General features: G+C 35.4%; 1 protein-coding gene across 1 annotated transcript in view; it reads right to left on the bottom strand.

Moving 5' to 3' along the window:
• The window catches only part of phtm (cytochrome P450 enzyme phantom), a 58072-nt gene extending 46261 nt beyond the window's left edge, over positions 1–11811 (bottom strand). The window contains exons 1-2 of the mRNA XM_074173193.1: positions 11696–11811; positions 2103–2415 (exon numbers count right to left, since the gene is read on the bottom strand). Coding sequence (XP_074029294.1) covers positions 2103–2415; positions 11696–11698 — 316 coding nt within the window. The 5' untranslated portion in view covers positions 11699–11811. The remainder of the gene's footprint in view (positions 1–2102; positions 2416–11695) is intronic.
• Positions 11812–22515: the final 10704 nt, after the last annotated feature.

Genomic DNA, 22515 nt, shown 5'->3' with positions numbered 1-22515 from the left:
TTCTCTCCAACAACCAGTTTGGATTTAGGGAAGGTAGAAGTACAGAGGATGCGATATATGCTTTAACCACTGATATCTATAAGGTCATGGACAAAAAAATCCATTAATTTGCGTTTTTGTAGATATATCAAAGGCCTTCGATATAGTGTGTCACAAACGCCTTCTCCATGACATATCGATCTACAGGTAAAATCATCAGTTTTGCTGATGATATGGTAATACTTTATGAGGACAAAACTTGGACAGATGTAAAAAATAAAGCCGAACAAGACTTACATGGTATATGTGACTGGTTTAAATTCAACAGTTTAACAATGAATGATGAAAAATCATACTTTTCATTTCATTCACTTCACTTCATACTCCAACTATTTACCAGAATTAGGTCCTTTGGTGGTGAGCGATATAAAACACATTCTAGAAAAAGACAGGTCGAAGTTCTTAGGAATAATTATAGACAGGCACTTAAGATGGGACCTTCAAGTTAATCATGTTAGAAATAAGCTAAGAGGATTGCTCATCAAATTTAGATATCTTGCTGACGTTTTGAGTACAGAGAAATTGAAAACATTATATCTCGCACTAATACACTCCCAGTTATCATATGGAATATTAGGATGGCGTGGCGTAGCTCCATGTGATCTGCATCCTTTGAACGTTATGCAAAAGTGGATTCTGAGGATAATTTACAGGAAAAATATTACTCATTCCAGTGATTTATTATTTCTGGAAAATGGCATTTTTGATATAAGACAAATCTTCACTTATCGGATTCTAATCAATATCCACAGGAAAAAGTAGATATATCAAATGAAACGACATGTGGAAAAACTATCGGTCAAAGGTCAGTGGAATTTTTATCACCAAAAGTTTATAATCTACTTCCTGATGATATAAAAAAGGTTGAATCGTATAAATCCTACAAACTCCATGTGAAAAAGTGGTTGAAGTGTAGAGATAGACGATCTCGTAGACTTAAAACTACTACGCTAACTTACGAGTAACATACATCAGACTTCCCAAATTTGTCATTATCCAACCGAGTTTTTGATTTTCCCTAATTCTGACATATTTCCCGATAAAAACAAACTTCTCAAAATTGACATCCACTAAACCGATGTTGATAACTTCAGCACTCAGACAGTTATATTTCTATATTCATTCAGAAACTACTTCAATTCTATTCATTCACTTCATCATAACCGCAAACATTCAGGAAAAAAAATTAATTTTAAATTGAATTTTTTTATAATTTTAAATTGTATACTTGTATAGATTTGTAAACTCATATGTCACGCACAAGCTCTATGAGCTTAAGTGACTTCTCATGTTTATTTCTGTGCTTGTTATATGTTCATCTTTCATCTTTTTATACATGTTTTTGAAATAAACATTTTTATTATTATTATTTGATCTTCACAGACTTTATTCTTCAAAATATATCACGACATATTTTGCTAACATAGTATCTTTTTCATAGTGAATGAAAACATATCGTGGTGAAGACCAAATCGTTACAGTTTATGAAAAAACTTTACTTCCATGTTGTCCAATACCCCAAAAATGTCTATGGATATAGGATTATATATATATATATATATATATATATATATATATATATATATATATATATATATATATATATATATATATATATATAATATATATAGATATATATAGATATATCTGTTTCCTGAAAATCAAAGTAACATTTTCCATATAAGGATGGGTTTATTAAATTGAAATTAAGGTTGAGTTTTGAAGTACATTTGATCTTCGTGTAATATTAGTTGGGCACCAGATACTATGCAGATATAATACTTCATTTCTAGATTGATAGAATTGGGAACCCTTGGTGTAACATGAATCTATTCAAATCATTTTCACCTCACCAAAACAAAAATACTGTCTCTCGACGCGTATTTACCTAATTAAGTTAGCATCATCAGAAGATGACATAGACTTGGCAATCTACCGATGATGCTAACTTGGTTAGCAAAATTCGCGTCGAAAATCAGCATTTTTGTTCTGGTGAGGAAAACTGATTTACGTAGATATTTCGTTTCTTTCCGCATATCATCAGTAATTTTTCTCATACATACCGTAACCTTTCATTATTCCATGGGTCAAATATAAGGGAGCTCGACCAGTAGTTGAATCGTTAGAAAATAAAGATTTAATAATTTTTGGGTCTGTTAATACTACTGCGTATACATTTCCCAGACTGAGCCCATATATGGATCCGTACTTCTTAGATAACTTAGTTAACGTTAAATATGGTGCAATGGGATCCAACCATGGCAAAAATCCAATAATGGGTAAACCCCACGGTCCTGGAGGAAGTCCACGTCTCTTATAAATATAATAAGTCACCAGTAAAGTCAAAGCGGTAACAAGGATTAACACTACCAACACCTGCAAGAAAAAATAGTCAATTTGAAAAAAAAACTTTACATATATTGAGGGAATAATGGTGTTATTGAAATATGCATATTGAAAATCTATGAACTGTGGAATGTCGTTACCTAACAAAATCAGTTGATAGCGAGTAGCGCACGAATGTGTTTATCAATTTTCTGATTATTAATTTTCTGATCATGGTAAAATTTATATTGAAACATTGATTATTGATATTTATAATGTGAGACACTAAGTAATATATTGCACTAACTAGCTAAGGTTCTTACATGTGAGATGCTTTCCGAACAAAAGTTCAATGATTTTTAAAACCAATAAAGAAAAACTTACACTGAGTTCAGCTGAATATTTGAATGTGAATTTTGATATAATTTGAATTCCTTTAAAAACAATTTCAATTGCCAATTAACAACAATCCAAGAGAACCTACTACCAGATGTGAAGCAACAATAGATTCTGTATTTATTAGATATCTTGTAATGTCCAATATTTTTGTAACGTAACTTCAGTTATCATCGACCAATTGTCACAGTAATACCGTCAGAGAACATCGAATATAACTATTACCGAAGTAACTGATTAACAGAATAAAGTCTTCACAATTTAAAATAAATTTTTGAAATGTTGATGTTGATATTTAATGAATATAAGTGTTTATCAAATGAACATCATCAAATATTTCATTTTTACATTATCCCATATCAGTTTCTGCCGCAATCTGTTCTTTTATGCATGTTATATCTCACTTTGGAAATATAAGTTTTTCAAAGTTTATTTATTTCGAAAAAAGGCAAACAGTACGATGTTCCCTCGAGTTACAGAATGCACAATAATATGAAGTAATGTGAATATAAAACTGATAAACTTGTAACTTGACTGCAATTCTAGTGTAACTAACTCATTTCGCCACGCAGGACCGTATCTACAGCAAAATAAATATTGATATCTTCTAAAATGAAACAGAGAAAATGAAGAATCTTTGTGTCGTCGTTTTGGGAACTGCGTATTGCCGGATGTCGACTCAGCAAGTCAGCATTGACATTAGTCCTTGTCACCTTGGGTATGAATAGAGAAGGTCAATAAACAACATATAACATACGTATTACTTGTACGAAATAATTTCGATGTTTCACTTTTGCCAGGCATCCCGTGATGGCTCACAATTTTTACTGAAATAATAACAACAGTACAATTTTACTGAGATCAGTTATGTAAATAGGTATTATTTGATTTGGTAGTAATTTGATATTGTGTCCTATAAAACTCCATAACTGTAGAGGAACTGGAAAATATGGTTATTGTCATCAATGAACAAGAGTCTGTCTATATTTCACTGAATCCTGTAGACTCAACGATTTGTGAGAAATATTATAGAATAAAAAGACTAATTCGTGAGGCACCTTGAAGATATATGATAGTTTTGATCACACTTGTATAAAAATAACTTTGTTGTTGGTCGCTATCGTATTATTTCGAATTTGTATAACGCAACTGAATCGTTTATTATTCGCTTGATGATCTTTACACGATTATGTTTTATTAATCGTTGAATGTCTTAATGAATTAATTTCACCGGCATCGATTTTATTTTAGAAATCTTGATTGTCACAGCGATTGGGTAATACCTTTACATTCTGAGGACAATAACCTTTCAACTATACGCTGAGCTCTTGTTATAAGGAAAAATAATTCAACGATATGTTTCACTTGGCTGACAGTTTCAAATTTTTTATTTCTACAGAAAATTATTTTTCCATTGTTCACCAATTTATGATTAATGTATTGAACATTATTTCATTATCGAATAATGAAAGATTATTATGATAATGAGTGTGAATATCATTAATAGGCACAAACTTTGTGCCTACCCCCCTCGGGTGCTCTGCTGTTTCATCATTTTCCAAACAGAAGCTGTCTTTCGACAGTCTGAATCTCTGCATATGATGATTCAGATGACAGTGACCTGTAAGAAGGCATGTTAGATATCGTTGTTCATTCTTACTGTAGTCCAACGACTGTTTGATTTCAAACTTCGAAGGGTGAATAAACGCCTTGGAGGGAGCCAATTCTGAAATATTCTGCCATCCAGGTGTTCAATGTTTGTCTGAAAAACCCTAAAGCGATGCCATTGGCAGGTTCTGGTCTGATGAAGCTGCTTGCAGCAGCCTCCTCTGTAAGGGAGTCAGCAGCCTCATTGCCTTCCACGCCAGTATGGCCAGGAATCCAGATCAGAGACAATCTGTGAGATCTTTCTATCGCTACCAATTGCTACTAATTTAGAAGTTGCTCGGTAGGAGCCAAGAGCTTCTAATGCTGTTGACTATCTGAGGATATCATTATTGACTTGTGTATGAGGTTGAATTTTTCCAGTTTCTCTGAACACAATTCAATAGCATGAATTTATGCTTGAAATACAGTCGCATAGGTCCCTAGGTAGGTTGATATCTCTGTCCTGGGTCTGCGACTGAAAACCCCTGCACCAAAACCTGAAGGTGTTTTAGAACCATTTGTGAACCAACGACTATCTGCTCTTAAGATTTCCTTCCCCGGAAGGATCCAATCCTCTCTACTCGGGAACAGTACTGTATAAGGCAGTTCGTAGTTGACAGTTGAAGGCATAAAGTCAGAGGTCACTCCCAGAATGCTGTGACTTCCTGTGTCAACCAGCAGTCTGTGGTACTCTGCATTAGATTGATTTGTGCAATTGTCAATGTACACAAGTCTATATGAAGTCCATCCAGCCTCTCTTTCCAGAAAAATGGCCACTGACGGTGCGGTACTGATAGCACCACTGATGGTCAGGCAAGCCTGTCTCTGTAAGCTAAAGAGATATGCCTGAGTCGCTTTCTGTGAAGCCTTCGGCAACCAGGCAAATACTTCCATAAATCCAATGGATTTGTTCGAGACCTAAACCCCAAGTTTTACCACAAATATTTTGACATGCCCATAGAGACAGTCTGGCTATGTGTGAAACTTTTTCCACGGACAATGCCAAAATATTTCACCTCCGTTCCAAATAAAATGATCTCAACATTGAGGTGAAGTAACGTTAAATCGTTCAATTTTCTGTTCCTGGTGGTGGAGATTATCACAGTTTTGCTGGAATTGACAGACATTTGCTCCCTAAGGCACCAACTCTGGATAACGTCCATCGTGCTTTGGAGGATATTACAAGCTACCCTTACCGGAATGGACCTTGCTAAGATGACAAAGTCATCTGCATCTGCTCAATTGAGTTAGGTAGATTAGAGTTTTTCGACTTTTATACTTGTGCAAGATACTTGTGTATCTTCACAAAGAGCCCTGAAAATTTTCAGCAAAAAATTATTCTGCTTCAAAATTAGAAATAGCGATTCAAATCCAATGAGAACCTTCAGCGTTCAAATCCAATGTAAATCGCTACTATCGCACAGGCACGACCCTCAGAGCGCCTTGAAGAGTTTCCTGCAGTGCTTGTATTTTGTCCTTGGAAAAAAAAGAAGAAAATTTAAACCGCACTTCATCTTAAGAGTACATACAAAGAAGTTCCGTAACAGTCTGAAAATTGATTTGTCCCGTTTTTCTACTATTTTCAGCCAGAAAACCCCAGTAACTGAAAAACTTCACTTTTCCACGTTCTATTACAATTTCATGTTGATTTTCAGCGGTCCAAAAATCGTTAATAAGAAAAATTGTAGCATGTGGCATATGACATTTTCATGAAACCTGACGTACTCGCAAGAAATGCAACAAAGAGTGAAGTACCCCCATGTACGAACATGATTATTCAATCCGATTTCAAAAAAATTGTGAGGAACATCCGATAAATAGCTGGCAACAACAATGGAACACCAATGGGTCAAAGCTGAAGGAAATGAAGCCGTCAGTAAAACAATGAAAATACATCCCAACGCCTAGGAATCATCATGTCATCCTCACAAGACTACGTAGAGGACACACAAGGCTTACTCATGGACATATCATAGACAAAACAGATGAACCACACTGTGATATATGCCAGGCAAAAATTACTGTAAAACACATTCTCCAAGAATGCCCATTATATTACCAGCGAAGAGAGAACAATAACATCCCAGAGAATATCATCCAGATCTCAGGAGAATGAAGCGCAGCCGAAAATGTGATAAACGCTTTCAAACAAACCAATCTCTCATCAAACAAAATTTAGTACCGTTACACAATATCAATGTACTCACTAACAATATTAATGTCTTCAATAACTGTAATAGTTGATGATATAACAAATAAAGCTAATAAAAAAATTGGCATGATTTTTCTTAAAAACTAACTTAGTATTTTCATAACTAGCCTAACTTAGTGTTTTCATAACTAACATTTAAATCACCTTATAGTTTCATCGATGAAATTCTTAACTACAAAAAAAGACAATTACTGGCCATGTGATATTAATGAATGAAACTTAACTGATGCAACAAATGTCATCAATTCTGTCTCTCATTTCCACAAATTACAGTCACTTCGCGAGCTGACAATGTATCAATTATAGAACTAGGTGGTCTCATCTCTTGAACTTAATAAACTTCTGAGTAAGCAAATACGATTGAATATTTATTCTTCTATCTTGAGTTCCAGTCCAATCCAAATTTTGAGTAAATCTGGTACGCCCTGGATTATTTGAATATTAAAAACCAGGAGAAGATGCGTGTCACATCTCCCATGATGTTGAAGATCCAAACTTTTTTGTTGATGGTAATCCTAAAACCGCTTACTGAGTGAGAATGTTTTTACTACAATTTCCTTCATATCAGAATCTGAAGAAGAAATTGAAAAAATGTACGCAAAATCATAACCAATGCTGAAGGTTGTAATGGATTCGATATGAAAAGAATTTGTTGGGTTTTGCCTTTTTATGCCCCATACTTATACCTTGAAAATCATTTTTTGTTCAACAAAAAGTATTTTTCCTGATTCTTGTTCCAACTTCTGAATAGTGACCCCAAAGAATATGCAAGACTTCAGACCAATCAATACTAACTTAATCGAAATTACTCCACTAATTTCTTAGTGAAATATTTCATACCGTGTTTCTGTGCAAAGTTGAAGTGTTACAGTTTTGGAGAATCTGTATTACGTTTCCTACAAAGCTACCTCTCCAATCGAAGTTAGCAATCTATAAGAATATTTGTATAAGTTCAAATGAAAGCATGCCCTAAGACAACATATTAGATCCACTATCATTTTCTTTGTATACAACAGATTTTTCCAAATATCACTAGTTTTCCATTCATTAATATTCGAATGATAACGAGTACATTTTAAATACGGAAATAAACTTATTATTTTGTGATTTGCTGAATCTTTCCAATTTTCATCACTATATATGCCGGCCGTCACCATAAAAGATCAGTTAACCCTTCAAAGATTTCAAAACCAGTGCATAAGTTATTGTTATAACACTCGTAAATCTAATCACATAAGCGACTCGTTTAATGAGTAAGAGTTTGATTTGTGAGAAAGAGTTAAAATGTATTATATAATTTCCAGAATGAACTCGATTGGTGTCTCTATATACAAAATTTCTACATTACGTAAAGAATGAGATAAAATGGCGATTTAGATTTAGACTTAAATATACGGTACCGATGCACAAGGGCACAGTATTTAAAATTTTCTTTTGATGCAATGCTGTTGATATTGATAACAGTCTGCCTGATTCAATTGAATTGAATCAGACGAATCCACCCATCTACGTGAGTTGCGAACTTTGAAGTAACTCATCGTCAGCGATGAGGCCCATTTCTGGATGAACGTAAACAAATAGAATTGTCAAATTTGGGAAGGCATCCATCCACATGAGATTCAAGAAGTCCAATGCATCCCGAAACAGTCACTGTTTGATGTGGATTTTGAGCTGGCGGTCCTCAAAACCAACATAACTCATGCCATTCGTCAAATTCAGCCAAATTATTGCACCAGAGTTAAGGAAAATTAGACGTTTCAAATTCGCTCCACCCAGAGAAGCCGCGGCGGAGATTTCAACGATGTTATATTCCACACATTATCACATCAACACATCTTTCAAATGAATAGAAAATGTTGATGATATCTCACACACACATTTTGGTTCTTATATTTTAGTTTAATTTTTTCTATATTTTCCTCGTATACTTTTATATGGTACAGATAAAAGACACTAACTACTTCACGCAAATCAATTTCGTGAAAAGAACTCATGTAATGTAAATCAGTTTTTCGAATTGTTACATAACCACAATTATTCTATATGTGTACCACAACTTAAATGAGTACCGGTTTACAGTTCATGTGTATAAAGTGAAAAAAAAAAAAATCAACTATATCCCTAAATCAAATTAATTCGTTATCTATTACATATACTAAAAATACTGGAACTATATTTATTTCAGCCCATGGTGTCCGATTTTCCCATGAAGAACTTCCTTATCTTGGACACAGTATACTTGATCAGTATACTGTATACTGTAAACAGTATACTGTATTAGGGAGTACACAATCTATAAAGCACATTTTTCAAGTTTGAAGACGCTGGGTTGTTTAGTATTTGTTTGGCAGCCATTATTAGCAAACGTTATTGGTCATCGTTATGTGGTACAATACTTTTATTTGAAAGGCTTCAGCCCGACCAATATGAACGCTGAACTGGGTTCTACTCAGGGTGAGTCTGCTCCTTCGTTAACAGCAGTAAAGTATTGGGTTGCCGAGTTTTGACGAGACCATACGAGCTGCCAAGATCAGAATCGTGGTGGTCGACGAAATGAGATGACTCCATAAACGGTGAAGAAAATCCACAAAGCGGTACTGATTGACCGTCGACTAAAAGTACGCGAGCTAGCAGACTTAGTAGGCATTTCAAAAAGTACGGTATCATATATTATCTGAAAATTCGGACGAAAGAAAGCTGTGTGCATGATGGGTGCCGCATTTGGTCACACTCGAGCAAAAACAGTGCTGTGAAGATGTTTCAATTGAGGGTTTAGCGAAGTTTCACAGCAACAAATCAGAGTTCTTGCGTCGTTTCATGACGATGGATGAAACATGAGTCCCTCACTTCACACCCAAGACAGAAGAACAATCAAAAGAGTGTCCTCAAAAAGGAAAACCGGCTCCAAAGAAGGCAAAGACCGTTTTAGCAGCAGGCAGGTTCATGACATCGGTTTTTTGAGATGCGCGTGGGATACTTTTCATTGGCTTAAATAAGGTAAATGTATCAACGGCGAGTGTTATGAGAACTTACTGCAACGTTTGAGTGAAGAAATCAAGCGGAAAGGGCCGCAGTTCACCAAGAAAAAAATTGTTATTTCATGAAGACAATGCACCAGCTCACAAATCCATTATATCAATGACCAAAATTAACGAATTAAAGTTTGAATTGCTACCTCATGCACCTTATTCGCCAGATTTGGTCCCCTTGGATTATTTTCTGTTTCTTCACTTAGAAAAATGGCCATTTTGAGGAGCAAGACAGTTCTTATTAGAAAAACAGTATCATACTTTTGTTTGAATGTGATTGACAATGTTTCATGATGAATTTCATTAGTTCGAACTTCCATTGTTAAATATTTCATAAAATGATTTGAAATCTCCAAAAGAAAAAATACAAATGAAATATTAAAAAAAAATTAGTTGAAAATAACAATTATATCAAGCAAAAAACCCTGAAATGAAATTATAGTGGAATAAAATATAAGAAATAAATAGAACAATTGAACAAAGAATAACAAACAATAAAAAATTAAAATTGAGAGATTCGATTGTTAGTATTCACAATCGTCTTCGGGTGATGACAGACTAACTCCTCCGAGAGATGAGTATTTATGAGTCATTCGAGTACTTTCATTTTCTCCTCTTTCCGCTTCACCGATTTAGCGGGAGATGACCGTTTGGCGGGAGTTGGCTATTTTTCGCTTCATTGTATATTTCCATATGTTGCCTATCTCTATGCTATCTTTTGGCTAAATACATTGTTGGACAACATGTATGCGGCTTCTTTAAATTTCCTTCTAAACCAGTATCCCTCCCTGTGGATGATCTCAGCTTGGAACCACTCGATGTTGATGGGTCCAAACATGCTCTGCTATTCCTGTTTGCTGGTTTCCCCTCGGTGTGTGAGTTTCTTGTGCTCTGAAATTGAATTGCGTGTGAGTGCGAATTTCCGGGAATCCGGTACATGCAATTCTTGAAATCGCAGTCCGCGTTTGGTGGCCTGGTTTTCGTGAAGCTGCTACAGATATTGTTTCCGGATACGAAGCAGGTTCTGATGTTGTACTTGGACCCAATTCTTCTTATCCTTTCCTATAATCCTCTGATGTAAGGAAGTGCAACTGGAGACTTGGACTAAATGGACAAGTCAGACAGCTCCCAAGGTAAAAAAAAGGGTAAGTGCAAGCACTGGTTATGACGACTTCTGTTCCCTGCGAAGCCAAAGTCTTTTCCACCACCGCTTTGGAGTAGCCATTCCATTGAAGATCATTTTTGATGATGTTTAGTTTCTACTCGAGAACTTCCTTCGTATCAGTCTTGATGATTACCAGAAATAGTCATCTCTCGGAGGAATCAGTCCAGTCATCACCCGAAGACGATTGTGGATACTAACAATCGAAACGTCGTGAAGTAACTTGGCTTATTTTTTATTGTTTCTTATTGTTTGTTTAATTGTTTTATTTTTTACTTATATTTCATTACACTATAATTTCATTTCTGGGGTTTTTCGCCTAATATAATTATAATTATCCGCTATTGTTTTTAATTTGTCATTTGTATTGATTCTTTTAGGGATTTCAATTCATTTTATATAATATTAGACAATGGAAGTCCAAACTAATGGAATTCAGTATCGAACTTATTGTGCTGGGAACAGTGTATGGAGTTGCAAAGATATTATGTTGGAAAATAAATACATTTTTTCATTTTTTTTGTGTTTTCTTTGTTTGGCCGGGTACTTTTGAGACCACCCGTACATATGGAACAATTAGCCGTTGACCAATAAACCAAATGAATTTACCGTCAATACATTCAACCAAATAATTTAAAAAAAATTGTTCATTGACCCCGGTATTCATCCGATTATCCAAAACTAAAATTCAAGGTCGATGTATCCAGACGCTAGACACAAGACACCTTACTTCAAAATAACACAACACATTTATCTGAAACGATAAACAAATGAACAACAAGTCGTCCACCCCCAAGTTATTCACCCCAATGCATTTATGAAGTTCAATGATTTATTAACAAAATAAATTAAATTCTAATGAGTAAGCAAATAATCGAGTCTTACCATTCTGTAACTCGGAACGAAGGCACTGTTATTTAACGCATCGAAGACACACGATATGGTTCTGCCGACTCTGCGGTTAGTTAGGACGGACTACCAGGTAGGTTCAAATAGTATTACTTACAATCGTAAGTCGTAAGGGTTTCTTTCTCGCGAGAGGCAGGTTCGTATTGGTGAATTATGGCGAATAAACTCAAACGGTAATCCAATGTTCATTATAATACATATTATAAGCATTTTTGAATATAAGTATAAATAATTTTAGTCTCCTGCCAAATTTACAAACAAATCTCCAGTTTGCTTCGTAATGAAAGTGTGGAAACAGTTTCAATTTCTTTGTTCTTGCTTTCCTATTTATATAGAGAATTACGAGAAAAATTAGTTACACAGATTCTACACAGAAAAGGTTATAGGTGACAACAGTTTATGTATTATCAACCGTTTTCTCATAAAAAGTACTTTGATATTTTCCAAAAATAAAAATGAATATGCCTGAGTATGGAGATTTTGAGAGCGTATATTTACATGCTTGCTCAGATCCAGATATATTTTGTTGTCGTATTATGTTAGTGACCAGCATGGGTCAAGATAAGAACTTTCTTCCAACAAAATTCGGCATCGCTAAGTGCTAATCTCCAGTGTTTCAAGTGGAACCAGGACATAACTCACTGACGGTGGTGGCTTGAAGTTATCACCATAAGCTTTTGGATGGGACAATTCAGGCAGTGCAAAAGAGCTTGTTGCTTGCATCAGCCCTTGTGCACCAGAGCTCTTCTCCATGGATATAACAGTCGAACGGACTCCGTTTTCTGAAATGTGCGAGTGTGAAGGCAATACCGACTGTATGTAGATTTAGGTCTAGTTGATATTCATATGGAAAGTGATGAAAATAAATCTGTAGGAAAAGAAGAAATCTATCTCATCTTCTGGAGACGCCAACTTTGTGGGTGTCACCCGCGTCGAGAGGAGTATTGTAATTGTAGTGTTTGGTGACAGTGCTTGTTGTGGATATAAATTATACTTCAATCGAATATTCAATCGGAGGTGACATGCTTTGAAAAAATCAAAGAAACAGCTGCAAATTGCCCCATTTGGAATAGTTTGAAGACATTTTTTACCAACTCCATTATCCACTTGATATGCTGTTTCGCTGCATCTTCTATCAGATGTGACAACCTAAGGGTTCTATAGGGAATTAGGGAAATCAGAGTTAATTATTGTGATACTTGCGTCTTTTTCTCAGGAGAATATAATACGCTATTGCTTACAGATGTCCTAACAATATTTCAATTTGATGTCTGTAGAGTACCTAAGTGCTGTAGAATCAAAATAGTAGTTCTTGATGTTTGGGGGCTAATGCTATAAGACGTTTCAATCGCAGTTCATTTAAGTTTTTGGCAGTTGTGTACAGTAGCTATATTGTAAGAATGCAATCAATACTTTCATCAAAAAGTACTCCTTCACATGGTACTTAACCATGAAAGTATTATACTACATCCAGTAAATGCATTGCATGCATTTGCTGGCATTGCATGCATTTACTGTATGTAATACTACATCCAGTAAATGCAATGGAAAAAGATTAATCATTGTAATATCAGGATGTTTCATTATTATGGCTTTCTTCAAAAAAACTCATTGTAAGGCATTATTTATTACTGGTTAAAAACAGTTCTTCATCATCAGGTACTGAATCCATCAATGCCACTTACACATCAATATCCTCTGCTACGACAAGTGCATCATGGAAGTAATTATCTACTCATTGTTCAATTAAATGATCCTCTTGACTTTCTGCTTGATTTTAAGCAATATTTTGTTACCCAGTAAACTAATAAACCTACTTTCTTTTGGCTTCTTTTCAAAAATGTTTCTTTACTTGTATTTGAAGGATGTATTTTTCCAATCAATAGTCGATAGGAGTACAACTTATATGTCTGTGGTTTGCCTAAGATTCATCAGTTTCATTATCAGTATATCAATCAAAAACAACTTTGAAGTTGGTCCTGAAGTTATTACGTGAATATTCAATAATCTGTTGTTGTATTGATTAATTTTTTCAAAAAGAAAAGTGTAAAATGGGAGGAGCTGTTTCTAAGGAATTCCAGAGAGAAGACTTCGTTGATCATACTCATATACGATATATTCATTATAATATGGTCTTAGTTTACAAAATGTCACTGCACTTCTTAGTCCGCTTTCTAACTACTCTGTATATAACTTACACTTCGGTCAAAAATTTGGTTTTTGAAATGTTATCGGCTCGAAACACGAGATATGATAATTGCATTCACAACAATCATCAATTACGAGAACGGCTTTCTCAGTGGAATGTTGACTAGTTAAAACAATTAACAAATTGATTATTCTCAACGCCTTCGAGCGCCTCCTCATTGTCTATATCAATCGGTAGACGAGAGGGACATCAGCACGGGATCAGCTGAGGTCGATTACCGCGGGTGCAATGTGATCATTTTTATGAAAATCTAAGGCCAACCACTTCTGGGGTTCAACGATTCTTTGCTACGCAACTGAAAAAAATATATTGGCATTTTGTTTCGAATTATCTTGAAACCGCCGAAGGCTTGCCTAACGTTCACGTGTGCACACATCATTAGCATAAATGAAATTCTTTTAATGGTTGTTCCTACACTTGCAGATGTTGATGGAGTAGTTTCGTGAAACGAATTTTTCTTTATAGTAGCTAGTTTAAAATACTGATACTGATTATTCATTCATGGTTATGTAAAAGACCTTTTGAAGAGGAAACATGTGTATTATTTATGTGTCTACAATTCTTTCTTCGAATAAATGTCCATAGCCTTTCTATAGCCTTCTGGATAAATATTCACACTGTCTTACCTCTTTTGCATAACATAAGGACAATCATTCAAAACTAATTATCTGAAATATTCACAACAATATCAACTTTATGTGAACATTATATTCATGGGAGAATTGGGCCTTGGATGTTCTGAAACGTTATTTAAAGTACCAGCAGCCATTCAACCAAGACTCTTCAGTTCTAGTGTAATTCGAAACTTTGTCTAGTAAGCAGTTGAAAGCACCATGAGAGATGAACTAATACTGTTTGATTAGAAAAATTTAGAAATAATCACATGGCATGAATCTTGAAGTTATCAATCAATGGCAAATTTGGAAATGATTTGTTGCAGGTAAGAGCGCCCTTGTTCACAAGAAAGGATATATGCCAATTCCAAAGAGTTGCAGTCAGATAATATGTTTCAACATTCTATCAATGACATCACCAAGTTTTTGTTCAGATATCTAAAACTGTCTGACTCTTTTGCCACCAGCCATTGTGCTCATGAAGACTATAGCTTCAGAATGTGCGAAGATATCAGTCATCCATTATCTACCACATTTGGGTGATTACAGTCTACGCTCCAGGAGGATAGAATGTACATCAGGCCTTAAAGGTGTTTTAGGTTTAACATGGCGTTTTAGGTTGAAGAATGACATAACACACGCGTTAAAAATCATTGTTATGTAAATGATAAAAAAGAATCACAATTGTATGTGAAAGTATTCTGTACTTTTTCAATGGGATATAACAAACACAGCTACGAGTAATAGGCACAACGAAGAACTCTGTGGAAGATAGATATCAACCAGTGAGAATATTCAGGGGTAAATGTTCCATTATCTAATGTGAATTTTATAGAAGAATTGAATTTATTAAAAAAGATTGCGATCAACAATGGTTATGATAGCAATGCAATAGATTATTCATTGTCCAAATACTATATAGCCAAGCCATAAAGAAATTTTACCTGATTCAGATGAAAACGATAACATATTTGGGCCAACCCAGTATGAAAAATTCGAATTAAAAAATGAAAAGGTATTGATATAGCATATATAATCAATAAAATTTTGATCAGGCCTATTGAAATTGACAAAGATACGAGTTTGATGTCAAATAGATTATTAAGTTACAAATTATCGTGAGATTCATGGCCGCTATTTCACTTAGGTTAAAAAACATTCATGAGAGAACAATTTTCAGAATGGTGAATCGAATTCACAGAACTCACAGAGAAACATACGTTTAATCATTAATTCAACACTGTTCATTTCCAAAAGAAATTTTTGAATCTTCTGGATCAAATTGACTCTTCTGCTAGTTTTTTCTTTCGTTGACAAAAGAGGTCATTTCGAATAAATAAAGAACTTGTCAGTACATGCCTGTTGGTAGATTGGTAGATTTTGGTGCACCTGATCAGTATTTGAGTTATTAAATAATAATTAAATGAAATATTGATCCACAACTATACTTACTTGAATGAGAAGGTGAGAAGTGATGCGTTTTGTAAACGATAACACTTCAACAAGTGGAATTTCAAAATTCAAATTATCATAGTCGTTTCTATATTCCTATATAAGTATTATATTCACTTAGTTCACTAACGAACCCATTTTTACCTCAGAGTTCCAACTGAATTATTAATGAATTCATTAAAATGGCAACCACCGCGCGGGAGAATAACTTGCTGGTCGTTGAAATGAATTTAATTCATTTACCTCGAACAAGTAACCTTTAAAAAGTAAAAATTGAAATGATTACAATGACCTTTTCGTCCAGCGTAAATCGCGCTAAAGAAACAAGTTCTGCAAATAAAAGCTGTAAAGCTATGGATGATAGTCATTCCAGTCACATGTTCAAACTAGGGTCAAAATACTATAACTAACGACGGTTGCGGTATTTTATTTTTCTCGTGGGTTCGAATTCGTACCCCAAGAAGATGAAATGGAAATTTCCAGAAATTATTTTGCACAATAGTCCAATATTGTGTAATCAATATCATTTAAGAATTTGGCAGGTAGTAATATTCATAATTTCACATAAAGTGAGTGGACATACTTTAAGACTGGCTGTAAATCAAATTATCTGAAAGAACAATTCATTAAGGCCAGTCTCAACTTACCTACAACGTAGGTTGATGGACTGACACCTATCAGAAAACAACTACTCCCCTGGCCAATACCACGAAGGAAGTTGCATTATATCCGACATGTGTCGGTGCAGGATTATTCACTCAAGTCATTCCTGTATATACTGTTGGCAAGACAACTGCCAATATTGATTTTCAATTATTGGAACACGCAGACCGGTTTCGGGCTATTTGGCCACTCGTGTATGCAAAGTGACACTACCAATTACGTACAGCGTAGGTAAGTTGAGACTGGCCTGAATCAATTGTTTTCTCAGTTTTCAGTCAGTCCCCAAGTATGCCCTCTCACTTTATGTGAAGTTTTCTCCTCATAAGAGGAATTGGGCGAATTCAGCGTAGTTCGAGAAACGATACTCGAAATTCGATAGACACTACCTTGCACTGACGAGTGGTCAAAAAGCCCGCGGTTTTGTAAGCTTTCAAGTGTAAATCTTACATGAAAGTTTTTTTTTTGAATACCAATAAATAGAGATAAAAAAGTTTCACTTACGAAACGCTCAAATTGCCAAATAATAATAATAATTCAGTTTCCAAGAGACATAATATTAAATTGATAGATGTGGGTATAACTGTGGCACCCCCGGAAACCGGAGGCACAAGGTCACCATTTGTTTTATATGGATGATCTTAAACTTTATGCCTCTGGAGAGAAGGATCTCCATCAGTCCTTGAGGGTGGTGGAAGAGTACACACATGCTATCGTAATGAAATTCGGGATAGACAAATGTGCAATGGTCCATCTCAAAAGAGGACGATGCGGGGACGACGAAGAGGATGTGCAGCTCGTAGATGGAATCATCTTATCTGGATGCCGGAGAGACGTATACTTACCTCGGCGTGGAACAACGCCACTCACAAGAGGTAGCAGCAGTGAAAAAATCTTTACGCGGCAAGAATCAGCACAAACTTTGACAGATCTGGTCATCGGAACTGTCGCTGCAACAAATATTCTTGCCGTTCCAATGTTACTCTACTCATTTGGAGTAGTGAAGTGGACTCGGGAGGAGCTGTATCAACTCGACGTAAAGACCCGAAAAATGATGCATCTCTATAGGAGTTTGCATCTAAAATCGTTCGTTCCACGATTGTACTTCCCCCGACAACAGGGAGGCCGTGGACTTTTGAGTTTGGAGTGTCTACATGACAGAATGGTACTGGATACAGCCTGTAAAGTCGTCAGGAGTTCGGATCCCCTTCTCTGCATGGTCCGTGACCATGAGAGAGCAGGAATTGAAGCATTTCTCTTCAGGGCAGCTGCTCGAGCAGCTGATGAACTCGGTATAGTTTTCGACACTGAACGAGGTGACCACAACTCTGTCAACGAGTTGGAACCTGTTCAGCAAAAAGCTCAGATAAAATCCGCAGAGATCACCTTACTTCTGTGGAAACACAAGGATAAGCTAATGCATGGGATCTTCTTTAATAACATTGAAGACCTTGGCTTATCAAAGCGCCTGACCTTCGCTTTTCTCAGGTCGAGTGGACTGAAGTCGGAAACTGAGGGGTTCATCAACTTAGTCTACCGCAGTCGCGTGATGGGTATAGAGGTTCCTGACACAAAGTGCAGGGCCTGCCGCGAGGCACCCGAGACACCAATGCACTTGCTATCAGCATGACCAGCATATGCGGTCTCGGCCTATATCCATCGACATAACGCGGCCCTGTGAGTGCTATATTACCATCTACGGCACTCTTACGGTATTGACGAGACACCGGTGTTGCCCTACGCTCCGGGGGATATTGAATCGGTTGTGGGGAACGAGAAGTGCCGAATTTATTGAAACTATTCGTTCCCCACATTCAGGCTCATACAAGCTATTAAGCCTGATGTGGTTCTTCTCGACCACCAGAGCAAAACGATATTCGTCATGGAGATTTCAGCTCCTGGCGAAACGAATATCGTCAGAAAAGAGGAGAAAAAACGGATTAAATATCGAGATTTTCTCTTCGAACTCCGCAGATTCTATCCAGATCACTCTGTCAAGATGGTTGTTCTGATTATTGGAGTCCTTGGTGGAATGATGTCCTCTCTACTCTCGAATTTTAAAATCATACCGGTTCGCCGCACTAAGGCAGAAATCTTAGCCGCACAGATGCAGAAGGCTGTCTTTCTTGGCTCACTGCGCTTGCTCGGGGCACATGATTCTCGGACCCAATGATCACTTGCCCCACGGTGTGGGGAGTGGTCATTGGTTGATAATGCTGGCGCGCCCTCCCGAATGTATCGGGGCTTCGGGGGATAGGGCCTGACCAGCGCACACTACGGTGAAAAAAAAATGATAGATGTGGCAATATCATCATGAATAATGAGAAATTAAACTTTCTATGTATTTTTACCACTTTTATTTGTAACTAACGTTACTGCAGTTTCGTCCTGTAAGGACATTTTCAAACTGAAAAACATGGAAAGTTTCATGTCTCATTTTTCAATTGGAATAGTCGGGAAAGAACATACAAGATAGATCACATTCAGAGCTTTGAAACACAAAGACTCGCTGTTAGGAATTCTAAAAATATTAAAAATACTGATAACAATATTCTTATGAGGCATCTTCTAAAAAGAATTCATCTTTTGAATAAAACAATTTGTAACAAGAAATTTTTCAGTTGCTTTTTGAAAATCAATAACGATCGATAATTCTTCAATTCATTTGGTGAGATATTGAATCCATGTAAGCGATTATTAGTTGTAAAGCAAAAATATACTCCATTTTCACAGATTTGTTAATGAAAGTGGTTTTTAGCTCGATAATTCACTTGATGTATATCATAATTCTTCACAAAACTGTCTCTTCTTGGCAATATAAAGACACAATTAAGAAATATATTAGGATGGAAGTGTGAACATTTCATATTTGTTGAAAAAACTTTCAGTTGTCGATTCTAGGCATATTCATGATGCACCTGATACATTTTTTGTGCAGTGTAAACTCACTGAGATGTGCTTGACCACCATACGACTCTCCACTTGCCCATAATACACCATCAGCAATTGAGAATATGTAAGTACTGTTCCTAAATTTTTCAGAAGATAATACTACGAATGGAACGCTTATATAAAACTCAAACAATGTACTTTCCAATCTAGATGTTGATAAATTCACATTTATCTTATCCACATTGAAAAATCATGAGTTGTCATATGTCCACGTTGCCAAAGACTGGATTGGTTCATTACTACGTGTCCCAACGTAATACATTTTCACATAGATTTCCAACATTATTATTGTATAGCAGAAATAATATTGGACCCAAAACAGAACCCTATCGAACACCTATGTAGCTAATGTAGAGTTCGTAACCCTCAACTCATTGCATTTTTCATTTCTCGAAAGTATTTTTCAGAAAGCTTGTAATCGGTTCATTATCTTTTACACCATCATCAGTCCCTTTGAAAACATTGATTGGAATTGTATTTGTTAAAGGTAATTGAAATGTGCATGAAATGCTTACGGTAACTAACGTACTGATTAGATTCTTCAATTAACACATTGCATGAGGTAATTGAATTTCAAATTTCAAAGGTAGGCACAACCAGCGCGAACTTCTTTATCTAATATATAATAAATGTAGTTGAAAATACTAAAAAACACGCTTTTGAAGAATATCAAAATAAAAAGTCAAAACAAAAATCAAATAAGCCTAAAACGAATGAAAAATATTAGTATTATTGTAAAAAAAGTGACGGTTGCTTGATATAAAAAAATATGGCACAAAGCGTCCATGCTTTTTTCACAATAATATTAGTATTTCTCGTTCGTTATTGTTTTAAGCTCATTTAGAAAATATATTCATAACTTTTTAGTTTGATGTTCTTTAAAAGCGTGTTTTTTAAACTATATTTATTTTTTTATTTATTTTATAGTTTCGTATGCTATAAAAACGTGTTTTTCAGTCTTTTAAATTATATTTATTTTATCTGAACTTTGGGATCAATCAGCCGTATATTGTTTGGAAAGATGACCATTGATATTTTCCGATTCCGGAGAGGGAGCCTGAAAATCAGCTACCAAGCCCAAGGCATCAGGCGCGCAAAGGAGGGTTCCAAATAAGGCAGCAGGCGCGCGTGTTAATAAAAAATATATTTTTTTCAAATGGAGAAATATATGTGAAGTGAATTCGAATTATATCAAGGAGGTTACGTACAGCGCCATCTGCCCGCGAATAGATCAAGCAATAATGTCGATAAATCTGTCAAATACAGATCCCGAGCTTGAGAGTTACAAACAAACAAACATACTTACATACATACATACAGGTGAAGCTAATAAAAGCGTGTTAAAAATGAATTGCTGTTCGTCGGTCTCGCTAAAACTCGAGAACGGCTGAACCGATTTGGCTCATTTTGGTTTTGAATTATTTGTGATGTCCAAGGAAGGTTTACAAGATGGGTAAATATGAAAAAAAAATGATAATAATGATAATAAAAGAACTCAAGAACAACTGGACCAATTTTTATGATTTTTGTGTTTTTTGATTCGTCTTCATCGGGAATAGGATGAGTATTGAAATATGATACTTCATCAATAAAAATAATAATATTAAAAAAACATACCTAAGAACATCTAGACCAATTTTTTTATTATATACCAATACCATGTACTTCATTATACCCAATGATTTTGTATCAATTTTGAAATCCTAAATTTGCTCCTTCATTGACTGTTAGGCGAAACGACGTTCGCCGGGTCCACTAGTAGATCTATAAAAAAATGAATTGTGTGGTTACATCTCAAAGGAATTAGGCAGAGTTTTCGAAGCTCATTTCAACCAAACCACACAAACTATTAATAAATTATATACATAAATCTTTTTTTAGAATTGCTCCGTCTGTTGGTGAAAACCGAACGAGTTCATCATGTTCAGACAAACACGACGGGGAACATATTTATAATATGTATTGATAGTGAATAAATTTTTCCGAAAGGTCATAGTACTAAAAAATATTCATTGAGTTTTTCCCAACCTATCTGCACTACTGTAGAGACAACGACCTTCTAGAGAGACTTACGGCAAGACCTACTACGTTCGGTCAGTAATTATTCTGTTACTCTCACTGGACGGTTCATGGTTTTTTTCCCGCCTCTACCATATTGGTTGAGGTTATTGACACCTAATTAGTCTGGTATTGCGTGGTGGGAAGATGAGTCTGCTTTGACAGCCCTGAGGCACATGTTTTTGGAAGATGTCATCTAATGGTGTGTTGAGTGACTCGTATCTTTTGCTTCAAGTGATAAAATGACTTGGTTGCTAACCAAATACAAATATTCGAAAAAATTGGCTCCAAATGATATGACGGATTAAAAAAACAAAAAGAAAAGTGTTCTACCTCAGTATGAAACTCCTTGGGAAATCCTCAGATTTCCGGTGCCTCTCAATATTGGGTTAATTCAAAATGATATTTGTTCATTTTATATTGACAGTGATACCTTTTTCGAAGTGAAACTTGCTTATATGAATGTAGAATGTAATTGAATGTGAAACCAAAATTTCGAATTGAAAATATCGACATGGGTTTTCACAAATAGATTTTCTGCAACATCAAAAATGGAAAACGTAATGAATAAACACGGAGGAGAGTTCCTCGCTTTCTCATAAAAAATTGTATCTCATTCAAAACTATAATTTCTGTAGATACATAAAAAATTCAATATTGAATGGACTCCTAATATTCAGAACAAAGACAATCAAATCAAGAGAATATTGCGATAGGTTACTGAATGATTGCCAATCTGCGGAAAATCATTTAAGCGTGAATAACTTATTCAGAAACAAAACACGTAACTGTTAGAAGGGATTGAATATACTTCAATGGAGAATTTAGTCAGTGATTCCGCATATCAAAAT

This window comes from Leptinotarsa decemlineata, unplaced genomic scaffold, assembly GCF_025532065.1.
Source record: "Leptinotarsa decemlineata unplaced genomic scaffold, Ldec_3_MD MMD2_tig00000218_RagTag_RagTag, whole genome shotgun sequence".
Lineage (NCBI taxonomy): Eukaryota > Metazoa > Arthropoda > Insecta > Coleoptera > Chrysomelidae > Leptinotarsa > Leptinotarsa decemlineata.
This window is presented reverse-complemented; position numbering and strand designations above follow the sequence as displayed.